The sequence below is a fragment of the Thermobia domestica genome, chromosome 9, assembly GCF_964235325.1.
Source record: "Thermobia domestica chromosome 9, izTheDome1.hap1.1, whole genome shotgun sequence".
Classification (NCBI taxonomy): domain Eukaryota; kingdom Metazoa; phylum Arthropoda; class Insecta; order Zygentoma; family Lepismatidae; genus Thermobia; species Thermobia domestica.
Genome location: NC_137462.1, coordinates 89,950,541 through 89,965,384, shown reverse-complemented (window position 1 = coordinate 89,965,384; position 14,844 = coordinate 89,950,541). Strand labels below are relative to the sequence as shown.

General features: G+C 34.5%; 1 protein-coding gene across 1 annotated transcript in view; it reads right to left on the bottom strand.

Moving 5' to 3' along the window:
* LOC145694843 (huntingtin-interacting protein 1-like) overlaps window positions 1-14,844 on the bottom strand; it is a 163,305-nt gene that overhangs the window by 56,317 nt on the left and 92,144 nt on the right. Inside the window, exons 4-9 of the mRNA XM_081771527.1 lie at window positions 12,376-12,575; window positions 6,180-6,337; window positions 5,193-5,254; window positions 2,752-2,892; window positions 2,085-2,218; window positions 85-287 (exon numbers count right to left, since the gene is read on the bottom strand). Of these exons, the coding sequence (XP_081627653.1) occupies window positions 85-287; window positions 2,085-2,218; window positions 2,752-2,892; window positions 5,193-5,254; window positions 6,180-6,337; window positions 12,376-12,575 (898 nt within the window). The remainder of the gene's footprint in view (window positions 1-84; window positions 288-2,084; window positions 2,219-2,751; window positions 2,893-5,192; window positions 5,255-6,179; window positions 6,338-12,375; window positions 12,576-14,844) is intronic.

The following is a 14,844-nucleotide window of genomic DNA, read 5'->3' as shown; positions in this document are numbered from 1 at the left end:
TAATTAATAAGAAAGTTTTAGTATTTTATATAACTGCTAACATAATTCATCCTTTTTATTATAGACTTGAAAAGGATAACTTGCCTCTCGGCTATAAGGTCCGGAGATGATGAACCATTTCGATGCGTAAGGTCTACAAGATCTCCTGAAGCAGATCCTGTGTCCGAGGTATCAATAAGGCTGCCGTCAACTGCGTCACTTTCTGGCGTTGGTGTTTCAGGTGGAAGGATTACCACAGGAGTGACGTATTCACGGAACTCCGATTGTACTAAGAAATTCGGTGGATTCTGAAATAAAATGATTTACGAAATAAATTACTCAATATTTTCATAAAACAAATTTGCTTAAAAAAACTAACAAGACACTCTTTCTACCATTCAGCGACCACCTTGAGTAGATCAATAAATGCTATGATCAACTGTTTACTGGTATGAGAGTTTAAAGAAATGGAAAGAGGAGAAGGAAAATAATTGTAACACAAAAAGATAAAACTATAAGTGTGGAAGTCCTAAGACTAACCAGTAAGACGAACGAAAAAATATAATTATATAAAATGCAATATATGGTAGAGGAAGAATGGAACACACATAAGAAAACACTGATAAAAGTAACAGAAGAAGGTCGCCGGCAGAAGGAACATAAAACTAGATAGAGTATAATATCAAAGAATACGACAAACAGAGAAAGAAAAGAACAAGATTTGGTGAGACTGCTTTAGACATTTACATCTGGATCGTGAAGAGCATAAAGTAAAGAAAAACGTATGTAAGAAACTAGCAAAACAAGAAAAGGCACAGATGTGGTCAAAAATCAAAGATATTGAAGGTAACAGTATATGGACTAACAGACAATATACGATGGAATTAAGACCAAATAAAGCAAACTGAAGGCGATAGTGGGAACGTGATCACGAAACCAGGAAGAATGTAGGGCATACTTCTGATTGCAAGACACTTTCTGCAGAAACTGAGGTGTTTAGTTGTAGCCACAATTAGTGTTTGATTTGCACAATTTCTAAGGAAAGACGGATAACAAAATCAGGCATCAATGAACAAAATTTCATTCCAATTTCCTTTAAGTAACAATGAAGAATTGAAAGAAATTTAGTCTTGTTCAATTTCCTCTGAGTAATTTCGATTTTTCCTTTCCTCTTTCTTTTGTATTATTATAATGTCATTTTATGATTTAGCTATAAACACTGGCTAATTTTGTATATACATATATCTTATTTCTGTACATTTGGAATTTCTAATGTACTATAGTAATTTGTACTACCAAAAACCACTTGGCGTAACGGCCCATTTGTCAGCCTAAGCCTGCTCCAGCGCCATCTGCTAGCGACCGGCTGAACTACGTTCAGCATAGCGGCGAGCACGTGGTCGGCGTGCTGCAACGCCTTGTCCCTGACAGACGCATGAGGAGCTTTTAGACGTAGTGGCCGTCAGGTCTTGGTTTCATGTGACTCCCCAGTTTGCCTACGACGCTGGGTGGACACCGAAATTTGGGAAGCATCGGCCGGGATTCGAACCCGGGAACACGCGGACATGAGACTACCACTATACTACGGTGTTCTCTACTAATCTGTACTACGTATATTATAATTTCTCTCATTTCTTTCAATAATAAATAATAAATAATAATAATAATAATAATAATCATCTTCTTCTTCTTCTCACAGTAACGTAGTCTTCTTGAAAAAGGCCTGGCCATTCGCCTTTTTTAAAAAAGGAGGGACTATCCCAACCATCCACAGGAAAATTAGTATAATGGCTTAAAATATTGATCTTAAAAAACTGACAGAACACTGGTTTCTGGTTATGAATAAAATATACATTCTATGAAGGGAGGTGGATGTCCAGAATTTTTCTGAATCAGACTGTACTTTGATCTTGATCTGTAATTCATGAAAGGAGACGATTGTATCATTTGATGAAAGTACTATGATTAAACTGACCCAAAGTGAAATAATAAATACATAAATAAAATAAAATCTTTAAGACACACATCGAACAGAGAACGAGAAGCTAAAACTTCATAAATGCATATCATTACTAAGCATAATAATAATCTACCGTTCAACTTACCTCAGGAAGAAGCGGGACCTGGATCAAATTTCTAAAGTATTGAAGAGTGCTAGCATTCAAATAAAATTGCCTGAGTATTCTAAATTGTTTCAAAAATCTATCTCTGTGCCCTGACAAAGTATCAGGTGGAAGACCTGCAATGTAAAGAAAATTTACATTGGTACAATTATATTTGTATTACAAACAAAATTTGGTAATATAAGATTCCTCGAAATCATCATCTTGTACATAACACTTTGTAAATTCATCACTCTCGACTCAACTTAGTTCTGAAATAAAATATTTCCAAAGACATTTTGTTTCTCAATCACAGGTGTACTTATCTAGTATATCTAATGTTTACGAATGATTGTGATACTGTAACGTCCTTACTTTATAACACTGTATAATAAATATGGTATTGGAAGTTTTCGTTTAACATGTAGCCTAGATTTAAAATACGTAATAAAATGACGTCATTTAAAAATCAATACAACTTTATGTTGGGTTGGCAACACTATAAATTTGGTGGTGCATAGTAATCAACCGATATTTGCACATTACAAAATGTCATCGAATTTTATCTACTGTTTGCAAGAGTGTTTCAAGATAAAAGGTCCACCCAGGGAACAAAATGAGATGCTATATGAATAAAACAATATAATACAAAGAAACTAAACATACTTACTTGCATGAAGTTTAAAAAGGATCTTTACACAGTAATCATACAACTGTGAAGAGTCTTGTATGCATGGTATTAATGGAGCCAAACGGCATTGTCCTGAACTAGTCATTGAGTTTGAACGTGACATATCCAGAGAGCCAAAAACTGAAATTAATGTAAAGTATACTTTTAATAAATTATTTTTAGACGAGGAAAATAGTTTATTTACTTTCACATGGTTTAATTAAGATCAGCACAAGCTTCTCCAACCGTTGAGCTTAAATTACTTCACGGGATAAACAATTGAACCAATACTTGTTGTAACATTTGATAAGTTTCTGTAGCAATCTTGCCTAGACTAGCACAAAACTTTATGTTTGTTTCATATTGAACTCACGACGCAGAGTAGCAACACCTGTTTACACTCAACACGCTTACCCATAATAACTGTCTGTCAAGATCAATGTACTTGGTATAAGTTATTCATGAAACATTCCGCTTTTGTTTGCACCATAGCTCACTAGCGCAGCTTGAACTACATGTTGAGAAAAAAATCAGTCTCGACTTCAAATTGCTGCACTGTATATATATATATAGTGTAGCAATTTGAAGTCGAGACTAAGTTTTTTCTGATAGATATATAGGTGTATATAGGTTACTGGTATATATATAAATATATAGGTAGACAGATAAATATTTTATTTCTGATAAGAATCTAACTTCTACACTATAAGGCGTCAGAGAACTTTATATTGGACGAACATCAATTCACATATGTATGTGTGCAAATGATTATTTGGATTTTATAGCTGCAATTATTGAGTTCATGTATTTCTAACATCTCTAATCTCAATTCTCAATATGTATTTTCACTCATTCTCTCTAATTGCTACTTTTGTAAACATGCTTATATACTCTTCTGCTTTTCTAGAACCTAGTGGTTCATTATAGTTGCTACGAGAATGGACAGAACCACAAACATTTTCATGATAACTTCACATTTATTAAGTTTATACATTTGCTATTGTTACTATAATAATCACTTAATATTCAAACACAATGAACAATTACTGCTCAAGACAGAAATTTTACATCCGTCTAATTAAATATACCGTACACTGAAATGTATTAAATATATATTTAATAGTTTCGTATATTCCATCTCATTTATTGAATTGAAAACAAAATACTATCGTAATATCCGCACTATAGTAATATCCGCACACACCTGCAATAGCGTAAGACACCAATGTGTAACACTTTACTTTTTATAAAAGTATTAGAAAGAGACCCAGAACATGAACATTTTAAACGCTCTCTCTGCCCTCATGAAAATAACTCAAATTCAGTTGTACACACCGTCACCAACATGTTTATATTTGTTTTTGAGATGCTCCTATTTCTACCCCATTCTTCCATCATCTGCCCACGAGGACGAAGAAATTCGTGTTAAGTGGAGAAATTTGTAATTATCATGGAAATGGACTGCTACTGGTTGTCAAGTGACCACAGCCACTTGTCGACAACCGAGCAGACAGGAGCAATACAGATATAAATGTATTTTTCCACTTCAAGAAACAAGAGCTCTCTGCTATAACCTCCATGTTATTGGTCGTAGTTGCAGCGGATATGTAACTATGTATGTCATGTAACTATAAACGTGTACCGCTATCTTCTTTCAGCTTTTTTCTTTAAAAAATCTAACACTTCAAAATCATTTTTTAGGTTAAAAAATAGGCGATTGTACAACCGTCCAATCTATAACAGCACCCGCGCCTGGCTTACAGTATCATAAAGGTCATTTTGGTCCATAACTCAGGAGCGAAAGCGAATCGAATAAACACCTGTATACAAACATTTTTGCTTAAGCATTCAAACATAAAACACAACGATTTACGGAATACTTTGTGTGAATTTAAATTACTAATACGAATGAAGTAATAAATAAAACAAATAATTTAATGGTGTTGAATACTTACGTCTTCTGTATTTTTTAGTCTATTGATTTCTACAAGGAGTTATTTTTCTAGCTTTCTTTGAAGTCAAAACTGAAATTTTAATTAAGTAATTCTACTGATTTCTTCTTCAACCTTAATTAAATGTCTCTCGCTTTCCGATATGTATTTCCATTACATATAACTTAAATTACTAAATAACATGTAACAGAATTTAATTTCCTCGTAGGGGCATTTAAACAGATTTGAAAAAAAAAAAAAAAAAGTAAAATTCCAATTGATTAAACAAACAAACAAAAAAAAAAAAAAAATCACCATATAACCAACGGGCTAACAACAGACTGCGTAGCTATTCAACACCGTTAAGGATTTTTCGGCTTACAAAACAACTATGTACTACCCAAAAATAAATAGCGAGATTAGAAAAGATTTAAAATAACCAGTCACAATTTTAGACTGATTTCTACACAAGAGATATTACCAATTACAGAAGTCAATAAAAATACTCACTAGCTGATTGTAAGGTAAGGATTTCATCCATGTAGTCGAACATTTCAACCGACATTTGAAAACTACGAAAAGGAAAGAAAGAAATATTAATATTAGTTGACGAAAGGTTAAATTTAAAAGTATGATTTTTCATGAAAGTCAGTAGCAATGTCATATTATTATACTGTCAAAGTAAATTTCAATATTTTAGATACAAAGTCAATCCAGCTTTCCTTTTACAAGTTCTCTACTCTTGTCCGTACGAAGTCTCTTTTTGTAGGAAAGGCTTCATAGGAACGAAGAATCCTTTGCTTGTTGATTATCTACCTACAGATAAGAGCCTGCAGTTTCTAAGAGAGATGAATGTTCAAAATATACATAAATTATGATTTCATATGGTGATAATAATTGTCTCTCTTGAAATGGAATTTCCCTCAAAATGAAATTTTCATTTATCAAATATTAGGATTTTCGATAAATACTAATCACGTAGTTTAATTTAGTTTATCTCGTTTGATTATTATATATTGACATTAACGAGTATCTCAAAAAGAAATAATAACTGTGAAGTTATACCGCACAGTAAATAGATACTTCCTAGGATATAATATAAAATGTAAATATTAACAGTTCCTTTGAATACCGGAAATCTCTTCCAAACATTACAGCAACATTAAGTGGCCATTACTATCAAGTGTGACGGGTCATAAAAGACGTAATAACCGCATAAAATCGTCGAAATATTCGGAGAATCTCCTATATTCAAAAGAACTGTAAGCTCTTGTTGGTAGTGAAACAAACAGAATAAATAATTGCTGAACTGGTGAGTGAAGAATTGGCCAGGCATGTGGGAAACCAGGGTTCGACTCTCCGACAGTCCAGCTATTAACGACATGAATATTCTTCCATTAAGAGAAAATATAACAATTATCTGAGAGTACAGTTTACATCTTCCCATATCAATTATCTGAGAGTACAGTTTACATCTTCCCATATCAAGATACTTACTAGTTATTTATATCGTTTTCTCCTATGCTTTCCAATTCTTCTTTTGTGACCTGAAGGTTCCCAGGAAATCGAGGATTTCTTCTGTGGAAATCGAGTTTTGTGATCAGAAGAGTGCAATAGTGCTGAATGAGTTTTCCATAGCCTTCTTTCAAGCATCCCTATAAACAATGAAGGATCTGTATTTAACCATACTACAATACATTTCGCATGTGAAAAGTAATCAAATGCACAAAAGAAGTTGAAGGTAATCTATGGTATATTTCAACTGAACAACTGTAACGTTTGCTACATAAATAAATTAATTTATTAAATAGTATTTTACGTAAGTAATATCGAACATTAAAAACAAATGCTTTCTTTAATCAACATTTTTATTTTTTACAACGATGTAGCCGTGCTGGGCTATGAAATATTATATATTTGAAGATAGATATGTCAATAACTGAAGCGAGCGTAGCGAGCTTCCGTCACTCGACTCAACTGGCTTTTGCGTATCTGACTTTTGTTTCACGATAACGCTCGTAAACTTCATCCGATTTTTACGAAAATTGATATGGCTTCCTTGGGGAAGAAGCCTATTGTTTAGGGTTGCAATCCATCAAGAACAAAGAAATAAAGCCCACTTCATGTTGCAAGTTTGGACATAGATATATAGAATGTCCGAGAAGTTCTCGATACCCCGAGGTTTGAGTATCACAGAGAAGAATGCCAGTGAAATTTTAATTACGATACTACTAACATTATTTTCATTGTCACAGACAGCACTGTCTAGTAGTCCTGCTTTCAAGCAAGGATGGAGCTCCAACCTATTTTCTCTTCAGGTGCTTGATTTCCTTAACGAACAATTTTCAGACCGCTAGAATGGGAGTGGTTCTCCAACATCTCTAATCCCATTAACATGGCCCATGCGAAGTTCGGACTTTACAACACCAGACAACTCATAGTAAGCAATGATCAAGTTACATATCTCTCATTGTCGGTACAGAGCAATGACGAACTACCAAAAAGTGTAGAGAAAGCTTTTCGAAAGGTAGCCCTTCAGATGCTTCTCAACATATCAAGCAGGACATGAAGACGAGTACATTTATACAGAATAATGCAGCACATACACATACACTAGATACATAATTCGTAACTAAAGTATGTATTAAATATCGAAAATTACTGGCATTGCCCTCTGTCGTATTCGAACATAGGAGTATGGGACTTCTCGGACACCTTCACACAATTATCCAGTATAAACTACGTAAAAATCATTCAACATTGACAAAACATAACGAATACTCTCTTTAGAGCATACTGATTATCCTCATTACTTGCGGTTAAAATCAGTTACGGGTAAACGGATTAAATGGGTAACCCAGAATTGGCTTTATTACTTAATATTTTATTTTTTTAACCTTTTGTCACTCGCGCTGTTGGAAAAAAGCAAACAGGTGAGTAAAAACTAATGATTTTTACGAATGGGGTCGCATTAGCGGAGTCACCCTCACTGCTATTCCTCAAGTGGCTCCTTCCCCTCTTTCACCCTAAAGCTCGCTGACGTGCTGCAATTGTAGTAGCTTCCAGTACAGGTTGAGGAAATAGTTTCGTCTGCGTTTGCTTTTTTCAAACGCGCGAGTAGTTCCGTGATAACACTAGCAAACATATATTTTTATGGAGTTTGAAATTTTCCAACGCGCGATCGTTAATGTGGTAATTATTGTTTATGAGTGAAGTTTTGTTTTTCTAAGCAACGTCTCGCTTCTTGAATAGAAGTGAGATAGAGAAGTGGCTTGACAATATTAATGATGAGTCTGATGTTAACTATCGAAAATTAGTGGCTGCTGAAAGTGATGCGAATTGAAGTAATGAAAAAGTGAATGAAGATGATATTAGTGAAGCAGATAAGAACAGTGTAGATGCAGATTCAGATGCAAACGATATGGATGTGAATTACAGTTACAGTGAAAATATTGTTTCATTGGGAAAGACAGGAAAACAAAATGTAAATAGTAACTGGCAGCATCAGCAAAGACAAAGTGTAAAAACATTGTGAAAAAGATGCTAGAACCGAAGTTTACTGCTAAGGGTATCACTGAGTAAACAGTTTTTTTTTTTTTCGAAATTTATCGATATAGCCGTGATTGATGAAATTGTAAAATGTACTAACAATTATTTGGATAAATTACGAACAAGTTTCGGCGAAGAACGCACTGCAACTGTACAGCAACTTCAAGAGCAAAATTAATGACTTTATTTCGACGTCTTTATTTGATTGCCAAAAGAAAGGAGCACGTGATGATGTACGATCACTGTGGACATGTGACGGAACAGGAATTATAATCGTAAGAGCAGCAATGAGTTACACGAGCTTTTTACTGCTACTCAGGGCATTAGATTCGATGATTTCGAAAGCCGATCTCAGAGAAAAGATATTGACAAGCTATAGATATACCACATTGACTTGACACCTAGTTTTCTGTTCCAAGCGTTGCTATCGGCTGAAGGAATTCACTCCCTTTCGCCAAGGCTCTCTCGTTTAGCAACAGCTGAACCCTTATTGGCTCAACGCGTGGATGTGTCGATGGTTTGAACTTTAGTTCGCATTTTTGCCACGGATCAAGACATTTTGACAGCACTATAGCAACAATTCCAAATATCCTAAGTATTTACTTAACAATTGCATGCATTACTTCAAATAAGTTTACTAAATATATTGTTTGTATCTCAAAATGTCAATGTTGGAAAAAAGCAAACGCGCGAGTAGTTATGTTACTAAATTTGGCGCGAGTGACAAAAGGTTAAAAAAAGTATTCGACGACTTTCGCCAAAACTACTCCATGTACTATGGAGTATATTTTCTTTGAGGCTTCTCAATCATCCCCACTACATAAAGTTAAAATCAGTCACGAATGAAGGGTTTAATTTACCCTTGTCCTTTTTTACGTTATTTTAAAAAGACGTTCTGCAAAAACTTTCGAATATTTGATTTTTTTTTCACAATCTTCATTTGCTTGTGCTTAAAATCTGCCAAGAAAGAAGAGTGTAACTATGTTCTCCGCCGGAATTAAAAATATTTTCCAATATTTTCCTGATAATCATCATAAAAATATTGGATTTTGGTGCAATGTGGCATATCGTCGCTGCACCTCGAAGAATCGCTGTGTGACATTTTTGTCGAAAATGAGTTATGCCGTGCAAATAAACCTGAAAGCTGTCAGGCAGCGTTCCTTATAATAAGTGAATATTCAATTGTTTCGCTACAACTATGAAAAAAATAATAGACTGAAATTAATTAATTAGACTGAAGTTCTCATTACGTACGTATTGATCCTCTGTGTGCTTATAAAGGCGCAAAAGATAAACCGACATGTGCTACGTAAACACTAAAATAATAATAGTTTTTCTTTTGACGTTATAATTACATATTTAAATTTAAAAATTCAATGGTGTTCATATTTAACGTCAAACAATGAAATATATTTAAGTTCTATTCCAAACAATGATTCAACAATGTATAATGGAATCTCAACAATGTTCTCAATTGCCGGCATTTGCAGAAATAATAGAATGTATATATTGTTATACACCATATAATAATGTTTATATATTAAGTATTAACAATAACCATATATATTGGTGAAAAACGACATACCGTATATTTTTTTGAGAATTTCCAATCATCTCCTTTGCTTGAAGTTGAAATGCATCAACAATGAAGAACCTGATCATCTGCACTTCAATTATTAAAATAATAATAATAATCGCGAAAATCTTGTAAAAAATTCTCAGAAATTCATAAAATATGCATGTTTTGTTTGAAATTACAGACTTATTGCTATTGTTTGAGCATGAAATTAGTCATTCACTTTATTCTATCAAAAGATGGAAGACAAGATTTCAAATGTGGGGACATGAATCAATACGACAAAGAAACAGGAGTCGTTCCACATGACAAAATCAAGCATAGTGGCAAAAATGAAGTAATTGTGATTAAAGATAGGCAAGTTTTATGGAAAAGGATAGAGTGAAGGTAAGGGGTCAATGTTAAACACTGCATACGAGTAAAGTGGCTGGATAGTTAGTAAGCAAGGTTATTAACACCCAGAAACAGAATTATATGGAGAGCTCATAAAGCAATTTGAATCTCTACCACAAAAAAGAAAAGAACTTAAGCAAATTAGTAACATGAATTTATACCTGGGCATATCTATTTTATGATGGAACAAGCCTGATCATTAGTACTTTCATTAAAAACGGGACACCCTATGAAAATTTAGAGTATAATCGTAGTCACGCACTTGCTTTTTCTAAAATATCTCAGAAATAATGAACTAGTACGTCAATTCTCACCAATAGTGAGTGAAAGAGCAAATTTTTCCTATTAGTTGACTACCGATGATTAATGAAAGAGGATGTTCAAATATCGCGTGAAAGATATTAACTAATTTTGAAGGAAAACATGGACTACGCATCTGGGAGCTATTCATTTTCCAAAATACCAATGTATAACAATCATCCAGCAAGTTTACGTTTGGGGTTTGAGGGCTAACATTGGATGACTACTTCGAAAATGTCTATGATAATACGAGGATACTGTAGAAAGTGGGAGCTAAAGTTACAGGATGTTATCAAGAAAGAAGACAGCGTTTGGGATGTCGGACATAAACTCACCGGCTAAAAGCTCTCCAGACATAACCTCACCGACCGTAGACCTTTCATACAATTAATAATATACTTTCACTTAACTCAGTGCAGGAAACATAGAATACTAGGTCAAAAGTTATTAGTTCTGTGTAGAGAAGTCAAGAGATGGTAAAAGGGATGTTTAAAAGCTTTTTGCGAGCTATTGGTCATACAGTAAGGTTTTAATATCTGGAGTTATAAAATTTCTGGAACTACATTTTAACATATGTTCAACATAAACTGTATTATGTACTATATTTACTAAACACTGCATATTTTAACGTATGCTTACTATAAATTGTATATTATGAACTACATTAACTAAGCACTGATGCAATTATGTAATTTTCGACAAAGTTCTGCTGCAATTGTGTATTTTAAATTATGTTTAATAGAAAATATTTATTAGGTACTACTTTGACAAAGCTATGCTGCAATTGTGTATTTTAAGTTATGTTTAATAGAAAATATGTATCACATACTACTTAGAAAAAGCTGCTGCAATTCTGCATTTAAATTATGTTTAATAGAAGATATGCATTATGTACTACTTCGACAAAGCTGCTGCAGTTATGTAGTTTAATCTATGTTTAACAGAAATAATGTATTGTGAACTGTGTACAATGCAAAATAATGTATCGTGGTGTGTACTCCCTATCATTGTATAGGAAAAAACTCCAGTGCCTTTGTTTGACATGCTGTTTCGTGTGACATGTTGAGATTTCCCAGCCCCTCTGTAACAACGTCGCTGCTTATTATTAGGTTGTTACAACATTACTGTTATAACATTGTTTGTTATAACATAATTGTATTATTTATGGTGAGCTTATGTCCGGTTAGCTTTTGTCTACTTTTGCATTAATATAGGTGAGCTTATGTCCGCGACACGGAGTTGCTACTGAAAAACGTGTTGATGTTAACTAACAATACCCCTGTCAACAAGATGCAGAAACATTATTTTTGTTCACCGTTTGGGTATGAACATTTCTTCCAATCATCGTATTCAATCGGGCTGGCAACTTTCGCTTTCTACCTTCTTAAAAATTGAAGAATCATTTACGGGGAAGATGGTTTTATGAGGAAAATGGTGGTGAGCTTATTACTGGAGATCAGTTTTGCAGTCAGATTTGCAGATTTCTCGAGTTCTACGATGCGGTTTGGGTACAAAACCTCGCGGCCCAAAATCTTACCTGGCAAAAACTGCATAGTTCAAAATCTCGCCTGATCAGAACCTTATGAAACGTAACTCATCTACAAAAGAATCCTGTCTACTGTCTAGCACTCAAAGGCAACAGAAATTGTTGCCCGAAATTACAGAGGATTATATCAATCCAATTAGAATTCTCAGGGCACATAACAGGTAACTGTTATTTAATCTTAACAAAATGTCCCCGATTGTTCTAAAAATTAAAACATTTCTTCCCTTATTGATGAACTCAGATGGTCAAATTTTAATTTTTTTAAAAATAAAAAAGTACACGGAATTGTATTACACTCAAATAAAAAGTTTAAAATCTTCTACACTTACCCATAATTTTCCAAGATCTTCTATCTTCCGTTTGTACTGTTGAGAATTCGGGATAACCTGTGGATGGCCCTCTCTCAGAACTTTATGTAAAACATGACAGAACTTCCAGCAGACTATTACATGGTCCTGCAATGGTAACCTTAAAACACATGTCCAAAATGTCGCGGCTCCTTTTTCCTGAAAGGTTCCAATGATGGCACCTGTTCACAAGTTAAGGAATACAAAACAAATACATTTGCTTACTTAACCATATTTTATGTGAAATACACTTTTGCGTGTCATCCCTTATTAATATGAACGGTCTCAGCGGAACTTTTTAAGTATAGAGAAAATCAAACATATTCTGTATATTGAACAACTGACTATATATATATATATATATATATATATATATATATATATATATATATATATATATACGCATCTGTATGTATGTACCTGCGTAACTTTGAAACGCCTAAAGGAATTTTAACCAAACTTGGTACACATATTACTTACAATCTGGAAAAGACTTCCTAGCACACTATGGAGAGTAGAGGGATGACATTATATTGAAGGGGCGGGCAAGGGTGACATTTAAAAATAATTGAAAATGGCCGATATTAGTGTCGAATCAATAATTTTCTCGATCCCTAAGTTAACTGGGGATAGTTTCGATCTCCTTTAAGCCCAAGGTCATTTTCCAGTTGGGGTAAAATGCTCCTAGTATTCTAGAAGAATTAGAAAAAATGGTCGAAAACGATAGATATTAAGGACGAATCCATAGTTTTCGGGGTCGCTTAGATAAATAAGACACTCCCGATGCCGTCTAAGTCAGAATCCCAATTAGCACCTGAGGGGTGAAATTGTAACATGTAAAAATATCGAAAACGACCGATTTAGTTTCCAGTGTAGCTAAGTTAACTAGTGGCACTCCTGATGCCGCCTAAGTCCAATTTCGGCCCCAAGTGGGGGGAAATCCTCTTAGCACTTCTGGGGATGAGGGGTCAGACCAAAATGATAAAATACGACCGATGTTAGTGTCGAATTCATAGTTTCCGAGGTCGCTTAGATGAAAAGTGACACTTTAAATGCCATTTTAGGTTCCGCCCCATCAGCAGCCTGGTGGAGGGGGGTGAAACTGTGACATGTAAAGATAATTGAAAATAACCAATAGTGTCGAATACACATACATAGTTTTCGGGATCCCTAAGTTGATTGGTCAGTTCCGATGACCTTCAAGTTCAGCCTCCACAGGGGTAAGACCCTAGAACACCTAGTGAGAGTGAAAGGGGTAACATACAAAATTATCGAAAACGACCGATATTAGTGCAGAGGCCATAGTTTTCGGGATAGCTCAGATGAGCAGCGACACATCACTATGCTGTTTGAATCGAAGTTCAGCCCCCATTAGTACACCTGGGGGTGGGGGAATGGTGACATGAAAAAAAAAATAACCAAAAATGACCGACATTAGCATCGAATTCGTAGTTTTAGGGGTCAAAAAATATCGAATACGTGGTTTTCGGGATCCCTTAAGTTGATTGGCCGCACTCCCTACACCGCTTTAGTCTAAGTTTAACCTCCACTAGCATCCTATGAGTGGTGGGAAGAGGTTGAATGTAAAGATAATCAAAAATGACCGAGATTAGTGTTGAATCCATAGTTCTCGATGTCGTTGAGATTAATAATTACACTCCCGATAGCGAAGTTCAGCCCCCTTCGGCATGACGGCGAGAACAGAGGAAAAATAAAATAGTATACCTAAAATGTCGAAAATAAAGTGTCAAATCCAAAGTTTGGGGTTCGTCAAGCTCGTTAGGTTACAATCTCGTTGACATCATCCAAAATTACTATACTTGGGCGCTATACTTGAAAATGTTGAGAACTAGTGCGACGTAAGCTGGCATCAACTCGCAATGCAAACGCAACTATACATGCACGCTGAAGTTCAGCAACATCTGAATACATTCCAGTGATGAATTAATATATAGTGTATTTCCTTTTGTTATCGTTGTACGTTTTACGTTTATAGTTGTATTACGTCATAATCACGCAAACAAACAAGTTTCTCATCAGCAATTAACCTTGGCTGGAGCCATAAAATTAAACACGTCTAAGAATGAAAGTTCATACTCAATTAAACAAACGGAAACACATAGCAAATCTGATATTGTTTACTTCGATACTTAAGACAAAAATTGCTTCTTGAATTACGTTCAACATTGAAACAGCTTTGTATAGGCATCGTCTTTAACATTTCGAAGTCAAACTGTATGCCATTTATCCGTACAATATGCTGAACTTCATACACTACGAGAAACTTTTTTTTTTCGAACAAATAATGAGCGTAATCTTTCAGTTCATGTTTCTTATGTGCTTTATGAAATTCATTACTTAAGGTGTACTTGCCAAACAGCTACCGGTAATTCTTTTAATAGTGTGGTAATAACATACGGACTAGTCTTTTCAAACAATGACAATAAATGA